The sequence below is a fragment of the Pseudochaenichthys georgianus genome, chromosome 22, assembly GCF_902827115.2.
Source record: "Pseudochaenichthys georgianus chromosome 22, fPseGeo1.2, whole genome shotgun sequence".
In the NCBI taxonomy this organism is placed as follows: domain Eukaryota; kingdom Metazoa; phylum Chordata; class Actinopteri; order Perciformes; family Channichthyidae; genus Pseudochaenichthys; species Pseudochaenichthys georgianus.
In genome coordinates, this window is record NC_047524.1 from 12,510,152 (window position 1) to 12,524,973 (window position 14,822).

At 40.2% G+C, this 14,822-nt stretch overlaps 2 protein-coding genes across 2 annotated transcripts in view; one reads left to right on the plus strand and one right to left on the minus strand.

Annotated features, from left to right (window-relative positions):
- The first annotated feature begins 141 nt into the window (after positions 1-141).
- fancm (FA complementation group M) overlaps positions 142-14,822 on the plus strand; it is a 42,520-nt gene continuing 27,839 nt past the window's right edge. The window contains exons 1-4 of the mRNA XM_034111051.2: positions 142-933; positions 1,019-1,191; positions 1,442-1,519; positions 1,638-1,796. Of these exons, the coding sequence (XP_033966942.1) occupies positions 228-933; positions 1,019-1,191; positions 1,442-1,519; positions 1,638-1,796 (1,116 nt within the window). The 5' untranslated portion in view covers positions 142-227. The remainder of the gene's footprint in view (positions 934-1,018; positions 1,192-1,441; positions 1,520-1,637; positions 1,797-14,822) is intronic.
- On the minus strand, positions 4,344-14,335 carry soul3 (heme-binding protein soul3). The gene is made up of 6 exons (XM_034111054.2): positions 14,087-14,335; positions 13,756-14,010; positions 8,743-8,837; positions 7,414-7,555; positions 7,097-7,280; positions 4,344-6,656 (listed from the first exon to the last, which is right to left on the minus strand). The coding sequence occupies exons 2-6, from the start codon at positions 13,988-13,990 to the stop codon at positions 6,467-6,469; spliced, it is 846 nt and encodes a 281-aa protein (XP_033966945.1). The 5' UTR covers positions 13,991-14,010; positions 14,087-14,335; the 3' UTR covers positions 4,344-6,466.

Consider the following 14,822-nt stretch of genomic DNA (forward strand, 5'->3'; position numbering starts at 1 on the left):
ATATATTGTCGTCTTGACAATACAGGGAATTATGTTTTACACTTGTGTTTATATTTAATCGACCTAAATGATTGGAGTAAAGCCGTTGTCATGTATGTGGTGTTATATTATGGTAAAACGTTGGCGGAAGTGACCCCGTGTTTATGTACCAGCCGGTATTCAATTTGCAATGTTGCTGCTCGTCACATGGCACGTTTTCCTTAAGTTTTCCGCCTTAACTAAAGAAAATGAGTAGTGGTTCAAATCAGAAGACGTTGTTCCAGACTTGGGGTGCATCCGTCTCCAAAAACAAAGTTGTTCCACCGAAACAGGATGTCAAGAAAGCTGCTGGACGGCGCAAAACAACCCCAAGCAACACTGCTCAGGTAGCTACAACATATCCTCCTCTCAATCCACTATGGGCTCAAATAGGGCAGGGGTGTTCATACACAACAGAAAACCAAGTGAGGAGGACAGAGGACCCTAAACCTGCATATGAAGATGATTTTGATGACGATGATTTGATGGTGGTCGCTGTTTATGAAGCTGAGAAGAGCCTACAACTTGAAAATGTGAACTCTTTTCAATATGACAACCCTGTAGCAGCAGAGAGCACTGCCCTGTCTCCCGTCCCCTCAGGTGGGCAGACATATCCAGACTTCCCTGGCTTTGACAGCTCCTCGGCTAAGGTATGGATTTACCCCACCAACTACCCCCTCAGGGAGTACCAGCTGAAGATATCAGAGGCAGCTCTGTTTCAGAACACACTGGTGTGTCTTCCCACTGGTCTGGGAAAGACATTTATAGCCGCAGTGGTTATGTACAACTTCTACCGCTGGTATCCATCGGGGAAGATTGTATTCATGGCTCCCACCAAACCTCTGGTGGCTCAGCAGATCGAGGCCTGTTACAAAGTGATGGGGATCCCACAGGCACACATGGCTGAGCTGACAGGTAACAATCATGACACACAGGCTGTGGCTCCCATCTTTCTTTTGTTATACTTTACCAACAATCAGTCCATCTCCTTTCTCTGCAGGCAGCACAGCAGCAAAGAACAGACAGGAGGTGTGGAGGAACAAGCGTATCTTCTTCCTCACCCCTCAGGTGATGGTGAACGATCTATCCAGAGACACCTGCCCGGCCCAGCAGATCAAGTGTGTGGTGATCGATGAAGCCCACAAGGCGCTGGGCAACCATGCCTACTGTCAGGTACACAAACTGCTGCTGCAGCAGTATGAAACTTTATTCACAATTGTTGCTGTAATATCAAACTACTGTCGGCAATGTGACGGCAAATCAAAAGCAGGCGTGCTTTAATGTAACGAAGTACCATGATCTTTATACCGATTAATTCATTAGCTGTAATTTGTCTAACATTAAAGAAAATGAATATACTTGAGACTATGGCAATACAATTCTCTCACAATGTTTTATATCGGCTCATCTTCCTGTTACTCAGGTGATCAGACAGCTCGGCAGTCAGACTCTGCAATTCCGTATCCTGGCCCTAAGTGCAACCCCAGGTGGAGATACAAAGGTAAGAACAATATTCTATATCTGTTATCCCTTTTTTCTTTCTAGCCTAATGTGACCTCAAAACAAAAATCTCTATTTAACTATTTCCTTATATGATTCCACCTTCCCTCTCCCTTCAGGCGGTGCAGGCGGTGATCTCTAATTTGCTCATTTCCCACATTGAGCTGCGTTCAGAAGAGAGCCCAGACATCCAGGCGCATTCCCACCAGCGCAGTGTGGAGAAAGTGGTGGTTCCCCTGGGAGAGGCTCTTTCTGCTCACCAGGCGCGCTACCTGCAGGTAGGCACAAGCATTTTAACAAAACTTCTCCTTTTCTTTAAAGCTTTTAATTTTTCCTACAAATTGCTCGGAATATGTTTGATTTCAAGTGCTCTCCTTCAAATATGTGTGATTTGCAACATAAACTGGTGTTTCTACTACACTACACAACACTCATGAAGGCCAACAATCTTTTAACATTGAATTGAAACAATCCCATCGTCATTATTGTTGGTTGTCTCCTGGCGTCTCATACCAGATGTGGAGCGAAGCAGAGCTCATAAAACATTCTATCAAAGTTAATATGAACAGCTGCCAAAACAAACATTTTTTTCCCGAATTGCATTTACATATATAGTATCTATTTATGATAATATATACGATAATAAAGGTTTTTATAGTTTGTACGCTTTTGGTTAAGGTACCTAGAAAATGCATTGAAAGCGCTCAACTTGAACTCCTGTACAAACCCTTAACAAATAAACATCAGACATAACTGTCAGGGTTAAGAGAACATGAAGCTCACTTTTTTATACAATTGCAGCACGAAGACTGCATTTCTTTCTTGTTGTTACCAAAACTACTTTTTTATGCATTTATATTTTTAATCAATCTTCATTGTCATTGATGTTTTCACTGCTGGATTCATGACTGTTGTATACAGTAACACACCAGAACACAAAAACATTTCAACTTTAATTTAAACGTTAGTTTATATTCCCCCTTTGTTTTTAGTGAAATATAGATTTATGGATATATAGATTATAGCATCTTACATTTGTAGTTTGTTTTGGTGTTTTGCTGCCACCTTGTGGTCACCGTTTGCTTGATTCTGTTGTAGAAGAACTTTGGCCTTAATCCTTTTCTCAGCAGCACATATTTCCTCTGGCTCTGTGGTTCATCCTGGGTCGCTTAATATTACATTGGTTGATTTGTCCTGAAAGCAACATCCTTTCCCCGCTCATTGTTCTGCCTCCAGCGCTGGTGGACTAAATGGTTTCGGGGTTATTAACGGACCCTACAGGCTCTCTTCGTATCACGGGTTGGCTTACTGTCAGTGTCTACTGTACTGTAAATGTGCAGTTACACTTCATCTGTCTCGACTGGCTGGGCAGCCGGAATGTGACACCTGCATTCGAGAGCTTCGACCTGTTGTACATAAGCTCTGTTGGGTCTTCTTGGTCCTTTTATTCCCATCTTTCTGATCCTTTTTGGAATCTTTGTAATAATAGAGATTGTCTGGCTTAATGTGTAATTGCTTTGACTTTCAATGTTCACCTTCTCTCTATATTACCCCCCCTGATGGGATGGCGTCTGCAACCCGCCGGTTAACCTCCATTTCCCCCTGCTCTCTCTTAATTTGATCGGACACAGGACACAAAATACAGACATGCCTGCACTCGGGTGTAAAATGAGCACCACTGGGGTTATTCAAGCGGAATATCATGATTGCTTAGCAAATCAGAAAAATTAGCCAGTCATGCAGACAGGTTTTCTTGGGGCTCAGTGTCTGTGCTGTTCCTTTTCGCTTTTGGCCCATTTTTAATATAGACATTAGAGAGAGACCAGTCCTCATAACACTTAAAGTGGCCTCATGATTTCTTGTGTCCATGCATTGTGGTTTTAATTGAGCGTGGATAGAGGTTTTTGTAGACCAAGCGTCTAATCTCAGAGAACATCTAGGCCACGGTGTCCAAGTCAGATCTGATATACCGTCATACCTTTTTACAACCTAGATAGAAACCTATGGTGTATAGGACTCTGTTTTGGTGGCATTCCACACACATTGGAAGTCATTTGTATACGAATATCTATTATTTACTTTAAAATACTCTATCTGTCATGAACAGTCTGTACTTTAACACATGTCCGGTTAAACATATAAATTGTGTTTTCATATTTATTAGAATATTTCCTGTGTACCTTGGAGTCAGCTGCAAACAGTTCTTTGTTAGAAATCCCATATAAACATTGCACCGTATTGTGCAATAGTCTGCACTCTGATATACTATAGTGTGTGTGTGTGTGTGTGTGTGTGTGTGTGTGTGTGTGTGTGTGTGTGTGTGTGTGTGTGTGTGTGTGTGTGTGTGTGTGTGTGTGTGTGTGTGTGTGTGTGTGTGTGTGTGTGTGTGTGTGTGTGTGTGTGTGTGTGTGTGTGTGTGTGTGTGTGTGTGTGTGTGTGTGTGTGTGACCCTCTTGTGAGAACTCATGTTACTATGCTACAGTAACTGAGCACCAGTTGTTTTGTAAAACAGGTTAAGCTATGTATTTCAGAACAAGTAGGTGTGTTGTCTACATAGAGCCCATATTATCTATTAAGTATACAGTACTTGCTGTTTGGTATGTATTGGTATGAAGCTAAGATGTTTTTTTAATCAAACAAACTAGGTCAGTTGTTACATTAGTATGAAAATAAATAGTTAATTGTATTTAGAGGTTTATCCTGAACTCCTCTGTACTTCTGTATATTACTTAATTTCTGCAGCAATACTCCCAGCGTGATGTAGATCTTGTGTATTGTGTATACGAGCCTAATGAAACTCCCCATCACTGTACATTTCAAAAGACGGGAGACAAGTATGTTTTTATTGAACAAAGAAAACCACAGTAGCTCTTGCTGTTGCACTTGCATTTTCACAGTACAGCACACTTTTGCAAAACACTAAAACAATACGCAAAAAGAAAGGAAAAACTCACACTTGATGTTCCCATATAACCAGGCTCCTAAAGGGAAACCCCACTCACATGAATCATGGCTTTGCAAGTCAACTCAAAATCAATTCTTTGGATTTGGATATCTTGATGTCAACCAAAACTGCCTGACTTTAAGACTGGGCAACCTTTCCAACCCAAAACTAACTTTCTTAATATTTTTGTTATGTGGATTAAATACAATGAAACAAACCTGCTCACAATTTGAGCTGAATTTCACTTTTGAATTTTACACACAATCATTAGGCCTCAATAACTGACTGCAGAAGCATTTCATAGGATGCCCTTGTCCTGGTGAATCACACAGTGATGATTTGGCTAGTTCACTTCCAGTTTGATCTCACTGGCACCCACGCAGTAAATGTAAAGTAAGCAGAAACATTCCTATATTACTGTGAACTCTAGGTGTAGCTGGTTTGATGTGTATCACTTTGTGTTGGATTGCATTCATTTTTAATTACAAATATATTGAAGATAAACATATATATATATACTTAATTCACTCTCTTTAGATTGGTGATAGAACATTAAACAGTTTGAACTAAAAGAGAATGTAGCTTCTATTGAACATAAAGTGTATAATCACAGTAAAGATATTCTCTTCATTCGTCTTTTCTTAGTTGCATTGTCTCTACTCAGCAGCAGTGGTGTTTGCACTAACATTGACACATAGTAGCAAGAAGAAAGAGCATAAGAGGTAGACGGTAACTATTTTATGTGTGAATAGATTTGAAACAAGGAATGCATTTACTTGCATCATTTTCTTAAGAAAGAAGGATGTATTTATTGAGTACTTTGATTGTCATTCAGCTGTAAAATCAGTGAGTTGGTTTATAGAAATGTGTCATTAGTTGTTACCCTCCATATAGCTGTACATTCATTACATTACATTGCATTTAGCTGACGCTTTTATCCAAAGCGACTTACAATAAGTACATTCGACCAGGAAGACACAACCTTGAAGAAAACAGAATCATATAAGAACATCAGGTTTCAAAGAGCCAATCGTTTCAAGTGCCACTCAACTGGCTTTAGATAAGCCAGTCCTTTATTAGCATATAAGTGCTCTGTTAGCAGTTCTTTGTTAGTCATTCTATCGCTCGAAGTGGAGTCGAAAGAGATGAGTTTTCAGTCTGCGCCGGAAGGTGTGTAAGCTTCATGCTCAAACAAACACACAGTGTGCGTTTTCATTAGTGTTTCCTGTTGTGTTGAGCTTATTTAAAGTTGACGCCTCGGTTGTTGTCTATCTGGTTGTGTTGTCAGCGGCTTCATTTTGGTTAAGTGGCTCAGCAACTCTAATAACTTTATTTTTGTTATATATTGCACTTACTACTACAACAATATAGTATATCAGTGTCACTGGCATCACATTGTTGTGAATCATGTAGTCAAGAGATAAAGGAAACGGCAAATAAACCGTGATAGAGTTGAAATCACCTCAGCTAGCTAGAGAATGTTTGTTGTGCATTGACTTTCAGCCCACATGACAAGACATTGCAGCTGTGCAACTAACAGAAAGGGAGCATGATAAGGGTGCATGTCCTCTGGGAACCTGCCTCCGCTGTGGAAAGACAGGCCGTTGCATGTGTTCACACAGCGCTTAAGAGTTACAACTATTTCAACTACAGGGCACTGTGCTTAGGAAAGGTTAATTGCCACCTCAATGTAAGAGCGAATGCTATACTGCACTTTTATATCGGTGTTGTGTCCATGAAGGGTATGGCAGTGGTTTGGTTGAGCTCTTATGGGTGGAATACGGATCTATCTAAATGAACATGGAAAATTCACCCAGGGTAGAATAAGGGCTGAGTTTTTTGTTTGTCTGGCCCCAACTGGTCTGGAGTGTGCTGGGCTGGTGGTCGTTTCAGGTAGAGGTGGCGACTAAATACTGGGTTGCACCTCACCTGAGGCTGTAGCTGAGCTGCGGCAGTGTTTAGGGAGTCTTTATGAGGCTCACGGGTCACAGATAAGAATGATGCTTAATCTTCTCTCGTCCCTCTGGGCCGCTCGAGGAACCAGATCTCGTTCTGGCGGTTGATGTGAGCAGGGTTAGTGTAGCCGGCCACCATGAAGGAGTCGTTGACGCACTCGCCAGCGGGCTCTAGCTGCTCAGCCATGGTATTGATCTGCTGAATGATGGTCACTTCATTGGTGGGACCAGTGAAGGGCCTAGAAGAGGGATGTAGTCGTGCATACATTTGAGGAATCACATTTATACAGGCCTAACTATTGATCAATAATCATAAAGGCTTATTGTAAGCTATCAATGCTAACAAGAAGAGAGTTTATTTTAGAATAGCACAAGTTAACGTTGTTATATTGTCTTGCACTTATTGTAAGTCCCTTTGGATAGAAACGGTATCTAAATCAAATGTAGATCTATCTACCTTTTTTTAAGTGGACCAATTGGTTGTTTTGGTCTTCATCGACTAACATTTCAATTGACAATTAAGACCTTTATTTTTATTTTGAATGACAAGTCTTTGTAGAGAAACTCAGGGTTACAGTTGTATTGGTTATACAACTAATCGATTAGTAGACAACATTATATGATCGTTGGACAACTAAAGATTTCTTTACTTGAGTACAGCCCTACATTCTCAACTGACCTTGTGTATACGGTAGCGGCGGGCCAGATCTCTATGGTGATGTCGGTGTCATTGGGTTGTGGCGGCTGGGCCTGATGCTCAGTGGGAAGAAAATATGCCACCTTGACGTCATTGGAGATCGTAGAATGACTCTCATCTGTGGTCACCACTGTGACGATGGGCAGCGTCATGCCCAGGTAGCTTTCTAGAGATGAAATGGAAATAACAATAGATGTTATTAACTGTAAGACTTGCTTGAAAAACAAATATGAAGAAAAGGCAGGGACATTGAAAGGGCCATAACCTTATTTGAAATAGTCCATTGTTTGTGAACTCACCCAAGGAGTTCTGCTGGCAAATGTATCTCATAATCTTCATAAAACCATAGCAGATGCTCTGTTCATAAGTTTCCTCACGCATCGTTGTACAAGCCCAGTGGCCCTTCTCGTACTGCCGTTTCTCGTACAGCAGCTCCCCACACTGGAAATGATAAGAGAAGACTGGGTTGTAACTTGAAATACTCTTGAATGCCGTTTCAAATTTAGATTATGTCTTTTTTAATCAAATGAACTTATTCTATTATAACTGGAGAAGGATTTTGAGAATGCCAACAACAGACTTATAGAAAGCTAACTACAAAAGTTGTAAAACATAACTGTGTGTATGACGTATTTTCACTGACACATTTATAAAACTTGGTTGGAATGAATACATTTTAGCTGATGAGGTGTTGTAAAGTTATTATTACTGGTGCATCTTTTGGATTTTATCTTTACTTTAGTTACAGACTGTCAGATAATATTCTTCAGTTTTTTGACCCTACTGTTAACTATCCAAAAAAGATATATGATTGAAGCAGCTCTTCAAGTTCTAGCTAGATAATTATTCTGAATATTTAGATGAATCGGTGATAAAACTTTGTTTTAGGGCTGCTCAATTAATCGTATTTTAATCGTAATTACTATTATGGCTTGCAACGATTACGAAAACAACGTTATCGAAATAAAACAATTATTTTTTTATTATTATTATTATTTTATTTTTTTTCAAATAATTTTTGGTTTGGTTTTTCAGTTGAATTATACTTAAAGTTCAGGGGAATCAACTGTTAAAAACATACTGTTCACATTTTTTTCTCCAATAAATTGATGTTTTCAAAGTAAATGGATAATCGTTTTTAATAATCGTGATATCAATTATTGACCCAAATAATCGAGATTATGATTTTTGCCATAATCGAGCAACCCTACTTTGTTTCGTACTTTATTCATGATTATATTGAGAAAATGTCTCCCTTGAAGTTCAAGCGAATGACCTACTGGTGGAAATCTGCTTCCAGTCAAAGTGCTGTCCTTACAAAGCACTGACACCTGCTCTAAGATTAGGGTGCCATGATTGTCCTTTGTTTAATCGAAGTCTCCAGCCAAGTTTTAACAAACTAATTGACTCAAGTTAAACCAATTAGCCCTCTTTATTTATATGGTCCCCTAAGGAGTTTAAATGGCTTATTGTATAGGGTGACAGGGTCATTATGTCAAATATAAATAGCTGACCCATACTCAAACAGAACAGCTAACCTATGTTATTATTATATAGAAAATGTACAGAAAGACATGTTTTCCACCAGCTGAAAGTATTTGTCTTGTGAAAGTATAAAAAGTAGATACCTTTTCTTTGCGTCCGAGCACAGTGAAAGGGACGTGTTCTCTGCTGCTGTGTCCTTGGTTGTTGGTGGTTAGCTGTTGAATTGGCTCTGCCATTTCTGCAAACAGACAAACAATACTTAGTCAGTTTAAACAATGTAACAACAATATACTGTACTTTTCGGACTATAAGCCGCGACTTTTTTCCCCATTTTTTTTTTTGTACAGCTAACAGGCCACTAGGGAACCTCCTAAATCTATGGATTTTACAGGTAAAATTAACCACCTTTAACGCTATGGGCTCTATGACCGGTCCGCGCCCGCCACCTTTAAGCGGTGGGCTCCAGCAGGAAAAGCCGGAGGCCGGAAAAGAGTGAGACAGGTAGCGCGCCAAAGTAAAAGTGGAACCGAGAGACAGAACGAGAGCAAGACAGACAGACAATTTAGCTGCTGCGGCTTATATGCAGGTGCACTTTATAGTCCGAAAAGTACGGTAGTCATTAACGTGTACAGTACAGTGATATATGTCCATACAACTGTTTTACACCCGCATTAGGTTTGTACTAGAGCTGCGAAGACAAGTTAACTAAAAGAAAATAATCGCCCACCGTCTTGATCTTAATCGTTTTCATGCTTAAATGGGAGACATTGAATTTTTGGGCTGTTCTATAATGCATCCTCATTTCTAGTAATCTACTGTCAGGCAGTGTTGGTACTTTGTGTGAGGAAAGGCTGCCAGATGGGCAGAGCGCTGTGCCAGGATGTCACGGAGAGTCATGTTCATTGGAGCTGATGGAGAGAATGCTGACTAAAGCTGCCCAACGTCAGATATAGACTTGAATCAACAGAGAGGGACTACAGCAGAGGCCAATGCATTTGAAATACTGGAGCATCTTTCACCTAGTACCACATTTTTGATTAAAAACCGCATAGTATGGATCTAAAATGTGGTGTACCCCCAATGGAACTGTAACTTAAGGACACCTTGTAAGCCACACATGCTTAAACTGAATTTAGTGTGGACAATGCCGTATAAAACTATGACTACAGCAAATCATTCACTAAGTTGTCAGTGAATTAAACAATAACAGGACACTGTTATTATAATGCTAATGTTGTCTGATCCAATAATGCCAATATATTCCATTGTGAAACTGTCAAATACACGTCAGTGAAGGTGAACCCAATCAATCACATTTTGTCAATCAATATCATGGTGGAGAACTGGCTCAGTGGTATCTGTGGTATTTAGGGGATCAATCCTCCCAACAGGCTGTCTGTCTGAGAGGATCTGAACGATACGAAACTCATTGAAGATCTCATGGAATCAAGGTTACACTGTAAATCACTGATTATGAGGAGTGGCTCGGCATGTTACCCGTCAGTTTATGTCTGAGTCCTCAATAAGAGGGACAAGGGAAATAAAACACTTTAGAGCTTAAACTGCTGCATGGTTGTCCACATTCCATCTTTTTTTCTTCTCTGATTAACTGACAAATCATTTTGAGACGATTTTAGTTTTTCAGCTTTTAACGACTTCACTTCCCTTATAGTTCAGACTATATCCTACAGATAACCAGACTCTACAGTAGCACCTCTGTTCGATGCACATTGTTTTCCTTTTAAACAAATTGCACATAATATACACATTTAAAGTATTTAAACATTGTTCCAATGTCAGAAATATACACCGGAAGTGTAATCAGCAGTGGTAGACAATGGATTTTGCGCAAAAGCGCTGTACATAGTGCAGCGGGGGGCAAGTAGAGCTAACCAAGAATAAAAGTTAGAGTCGAGCTTGCTGTAGTACGTGGTGAATGAGCAGTATAATTTGTAACTTTTCTTACGTAAAAGTTGCAGAATTGTTTTCTACCGTGTGTACTGTTAAAATAATGTGTGGTGTCACATTTCCGGTCAGTTGATTGAGATTATTAAGTAAAACATGGGGCAGTGTGTATTTCATGTTTTTATAACCCCTGTATGGAATGCTGCATGTGTTGACGGGCCTGTGCAACAACACTGAAGGACACACAGCACAGACACATGTGCATACTTGTTTTCTTTAGTCTCTTGCAAACACACTTACAAAGTGGAACAATGTCACAACAGATTAGTGTGGGAAAAGATCAGGGTGTAATTACGTAGGGTTTTTGTGATTTTGCAATAAAACACTGCGGTTTAATTTATTTTGTGTTTATTGGGTGCGCTTAAGGTGCACTTTGTTTTTAACTTTTTATTTGGTGTTCACTAAAAAACATTGCAGTGCCCATCTGAGACTCTTCTGAGCAATACATTCCATCTTGTTGACGAGCTACAAAGCCTGCGTGCATCCACATCAGTTGATGATTTCTGCTCCTCTGACCTCATTGTTCTTTGCAATGAGCCATTCTGGATATCCTTTGCAAATAATATCGTCTTTGTTTCCAGCAAAGACTTCGACTGGAAACAAAGTCGATGGAAATCATAGTCTGTAAAGGGCTTTTGTACATTACTAATAGGTTGTATTGTAAGAGTCAAACATGTAAAATGGTACAGATGGGTCTTGCTATAGATATAATTTAAACAATGAATGAACGCATGTTTTTTTCACACCAACAACAACTAGGTGGTTGCTATGTTTTAGCATTAGCTCATGTTAGCCAGTCAAATGAACTCCAACAGTCTGGAAATCAGAACTCCCACAAAACCCCTGCTCCATCCCAATTAGAGAAAATGAGTTTACTGTGGCTTTGTACTGGAGTTAGCAACAGTGTCGCAGTCCAGGATTTAGCAGGATCGTACCACGTCCTCAATTAGCGGGGTGTTCTGAGGATAGAGGGAGGAGAACATGTCGGTCTGTGTTATTGAACTCTAAGAGGTCACCTAGTTAGATGACAAATACCTAAAGAAGCGGGTATGGGTCTGCATTTAGAGGGAACAACACTGGGCAGTGACTGCTCTCTAATAATTCCCAATTTGTTGTTTTATGTCCTATTCTTTTATTCTATGCTCCGCGGTGCTCACTGGCTGTGAGTGTGCGTGTGTGTGTGCTCAGGCTGAGTTTCGCGGTGTCTCGCAGACCCCGCGCAGCAACCAGGAAACTACACCAGTAATCCAGCTCACACGGTCCGCCTCAAAGGGCGCAGCAGCGAGCCCCGCAACGTCCCGCCAACACGGCACCCAGTCCCGATGCAGCATTCTCATCTGTTTGTCCTTACTGGTGTCATTTTCTGGTTGCTAACAAACGCCATTGTAACACATGAACACTGATGTCCAGCTGTAACGGTGGTTGACTAATCCGAACGGAGTGGGCAAGCTGACCAATCAGAGCACAGTGGGCTCATAGGGAGGGGGGGGGGGGGGCAGGAGCTCCAACAAGGCGTGTAGGACAGAGTGAATACACACACTAGTATACAGAGATGCTGTATGAGAAACCAATGTGAGTTTGGAACATTGAACAATATAAATCTATTCTAGTAGACCTCAACAATGGAATTATGATCAGTAGAAATGGCCATGTCATGGGACCTTTAAATATTGAAGAAGGCTTTGATGTTGATTTAATTAATGGTGTTTTGTTTTTTTTAAATAAGCATTTTATTTATATATTAAACTCTTGAAGTTAAGCTAATCTCATTGGGTCCAAGATGTGTAATAGCTGTGATTCGAAAACACCTGATGTTGTTGTCTCTAGCTAAAGACTAAAATCACACTCGAAAAGCTACAAGTTGACAAATCAATCATTGATTGAAATAATAATATATAATTCAGGTCATTTTTTTGGTTTGTATTGGTCAACAATCTTCCAGAAAAACAACAGTGGAATTGAAATAGACTTTGAAAATAAGCCAATTGAAGTATCAGTGACCGAAATCATTTATTTTTCCATTTGATTTCTGTTTGATTCCTTGACAAAGTGATGCAGTTTTTGCCCGTCAGTTAATATTTGTTAACACTTCAAAAACAAATGTGACACCTGCAAATGTCAAATTAGAATGTTAAGACCAATTTTGACCGAACATGTTTGCACTTTTTGCCCTGAGGGGCAGCTCCTCTGCACATTTATATCAGTGAATTGGTCGGAGGCCGTCTTTTCAGTTCAGGACTTGCAGAGCAGTTCAACCTTGAGCGCCCTAACGACACTCCAGAAAACTTGCAAATAGATCATGAATATATGGACCCACATTGCAGCCATTTCCCCCTGGCTAGATCCAACATAGCTTCTAACTAGTAGACACAAAATATGATAGTATTAATATGTTATTATCAAAACGATGACTGATTCAGCAATATCATGTCGTACTGGTGTAATAGAATATTTAGAAACACAAGAGGAAACCAGTATTTGCCATTATATTCCTGAAAACAACACAATACGCTTGGATCTGAGCAAATGCTTATTTACATGTCAATTGAATTATTTACATGTCATGTTAATTACGACCTGCCTGACTGTACTTGTGATCCCTTGCTTTCTGTGCAACAGTGTTAAATTTGACAGAGGGCTTTCACAATTGTTTTGACCAAGTGGATCTCCACAATTCCCAATAGACCCAACAGATGTATTCTTAATATATGGAAAGAGTAAAAAATAAATAATATGTTTTCTTCTTCCCGGTCCCATGCTTTCACATGAGGAAACACAACTTGTTTACAACAATTTGATCATTTAATTTACGACCTGTCTCAACCCGCCAAAAGTATTAGCAATGTGTCCGTGTTCTCCAAAAGCTGGCCTTGCATTTAATGCATTACCGTTTTGAGTAACTATGCGGTTGGTCAACAAACACGTTTGACTGAAGGACAGGGAATGCATGGAACTGCGTGGAACTGGTTTATCTGAGCCCGACTGAAAACTAGTTCAATGCACATGGAGCAGACGGGAAGTGTAGACAAAGTGTATTAACTGTCAAACATGTGTTGTTTTTACTCATCTCTGCACCTTACCTAGGTTTATATCCAGAATAAGACGGCTCGCTTAAAACATAAAGTACTACAGCCTTTTATTATGTACGTATGTATTTTTTCCTTCGTCGTGTTTATTTTTAATTATTTTACCTGGTGCCACTTCCACCTGGTGTCCTCTCGCGACGTCCTGCCAGTAATGCAGCAGTCGGACGGACTCTTCCTCCTCCTGCATGGTTTCTCTCTCTTCCAGGCTGCCGTTGCCCGAGTCTGACAGCTGGTCTTCCGAGAAAGACTCCAGGTCCTCCAGGCTGATCCTCCCGCTGTTGTCGGGCCCGCTGCTGTCACCACCACCCCCGCCACTCATCTGGCAGCCACCTCGGTCCATTTCTGCGCGGAGAACTAGCACTAAAGAAGCGAAAATACCTTAAAAAAGAAGCTCGACTCACTTGAATTTACGCTACGTTACTTGTTTTTTTCGGACCTTGGCATGTTTGCGTGTCCAGATTAGGGCAGTCGTTACTTTCTGGTCAACAAACCAGGTGCTACGTATATTTCCTCGACATATGTAGCGATATTCATGCTCTCATTCATAAATCCGACTTTAACGAGCCATGTTCCTTCGACTTTATATTTAAGAGGTCGCCTCCCCCGGAGCCGAGTGAGCTTCCTTTCGCTGCTGCAGACGAGGTGAATGCGATGTTTACAGGAGATGAGGTCGCACCACGTGACGCTGCGGCCCGGGCTCCCACTACCTCCTCCTCCCCCTGCTGCCCGAAACCGTAAATACCCAATACCCTCACCCGGGTACACACATTTGTTGATCAACAATATTCCAGAAGGGGCGAATATGGCAACAATTACACAAAGCCTAGGTCTTAAACGTCATTCAAGCGGTATTTTCTAAATTATTGTTGTTGTTTTCTAATTTGCCTTTTATGCAGGTGCAAATGTGTGTATGTAGCGCTGCAAATTATTATTATTTTTCCATTAACAATTCCTCTTCAGAATATTTTACCGATTATTTATTTAATTGGTTTGGCTATAAAATATCTGAAAATAGTAATAAATGTATACTGCATAATGGGCAACGTCAACTTCATTCTTTACCAATTGTGTTAGTACGAAAAATGCATCTATGTTTTAGTTGATTGTTTAGTTTTTTTGTTTAATTTTTATATATATATATATATATATATATATATATATATATAATTCGA

Excerpts from the sequence above, each read along its gene's own strand:
- soul3 (XM_034111054.2), bottom strand. The coding sequence starts at position 13,990 with ATGGACCGAGGTGGCTGCCAGATGAGTGGCGGGGGTGGTGGTGACAGC. Across the intron at positions 8,838-13,755 it reads CCAGGTGGAAGTGGCACCAG|AAATGGCAGAGCCAATTCAA; the intron begins GTAAAATAATTA and ends GTCTGTTTGCAG. Across the intron at positions 7,281-7,413 it reads TTGCCAGCAGAACTCCTTGG|AAAGCTACCTGGGCATGACG; the intron begins GTGAGTTCACAA and ends TTTCATCTCTAG.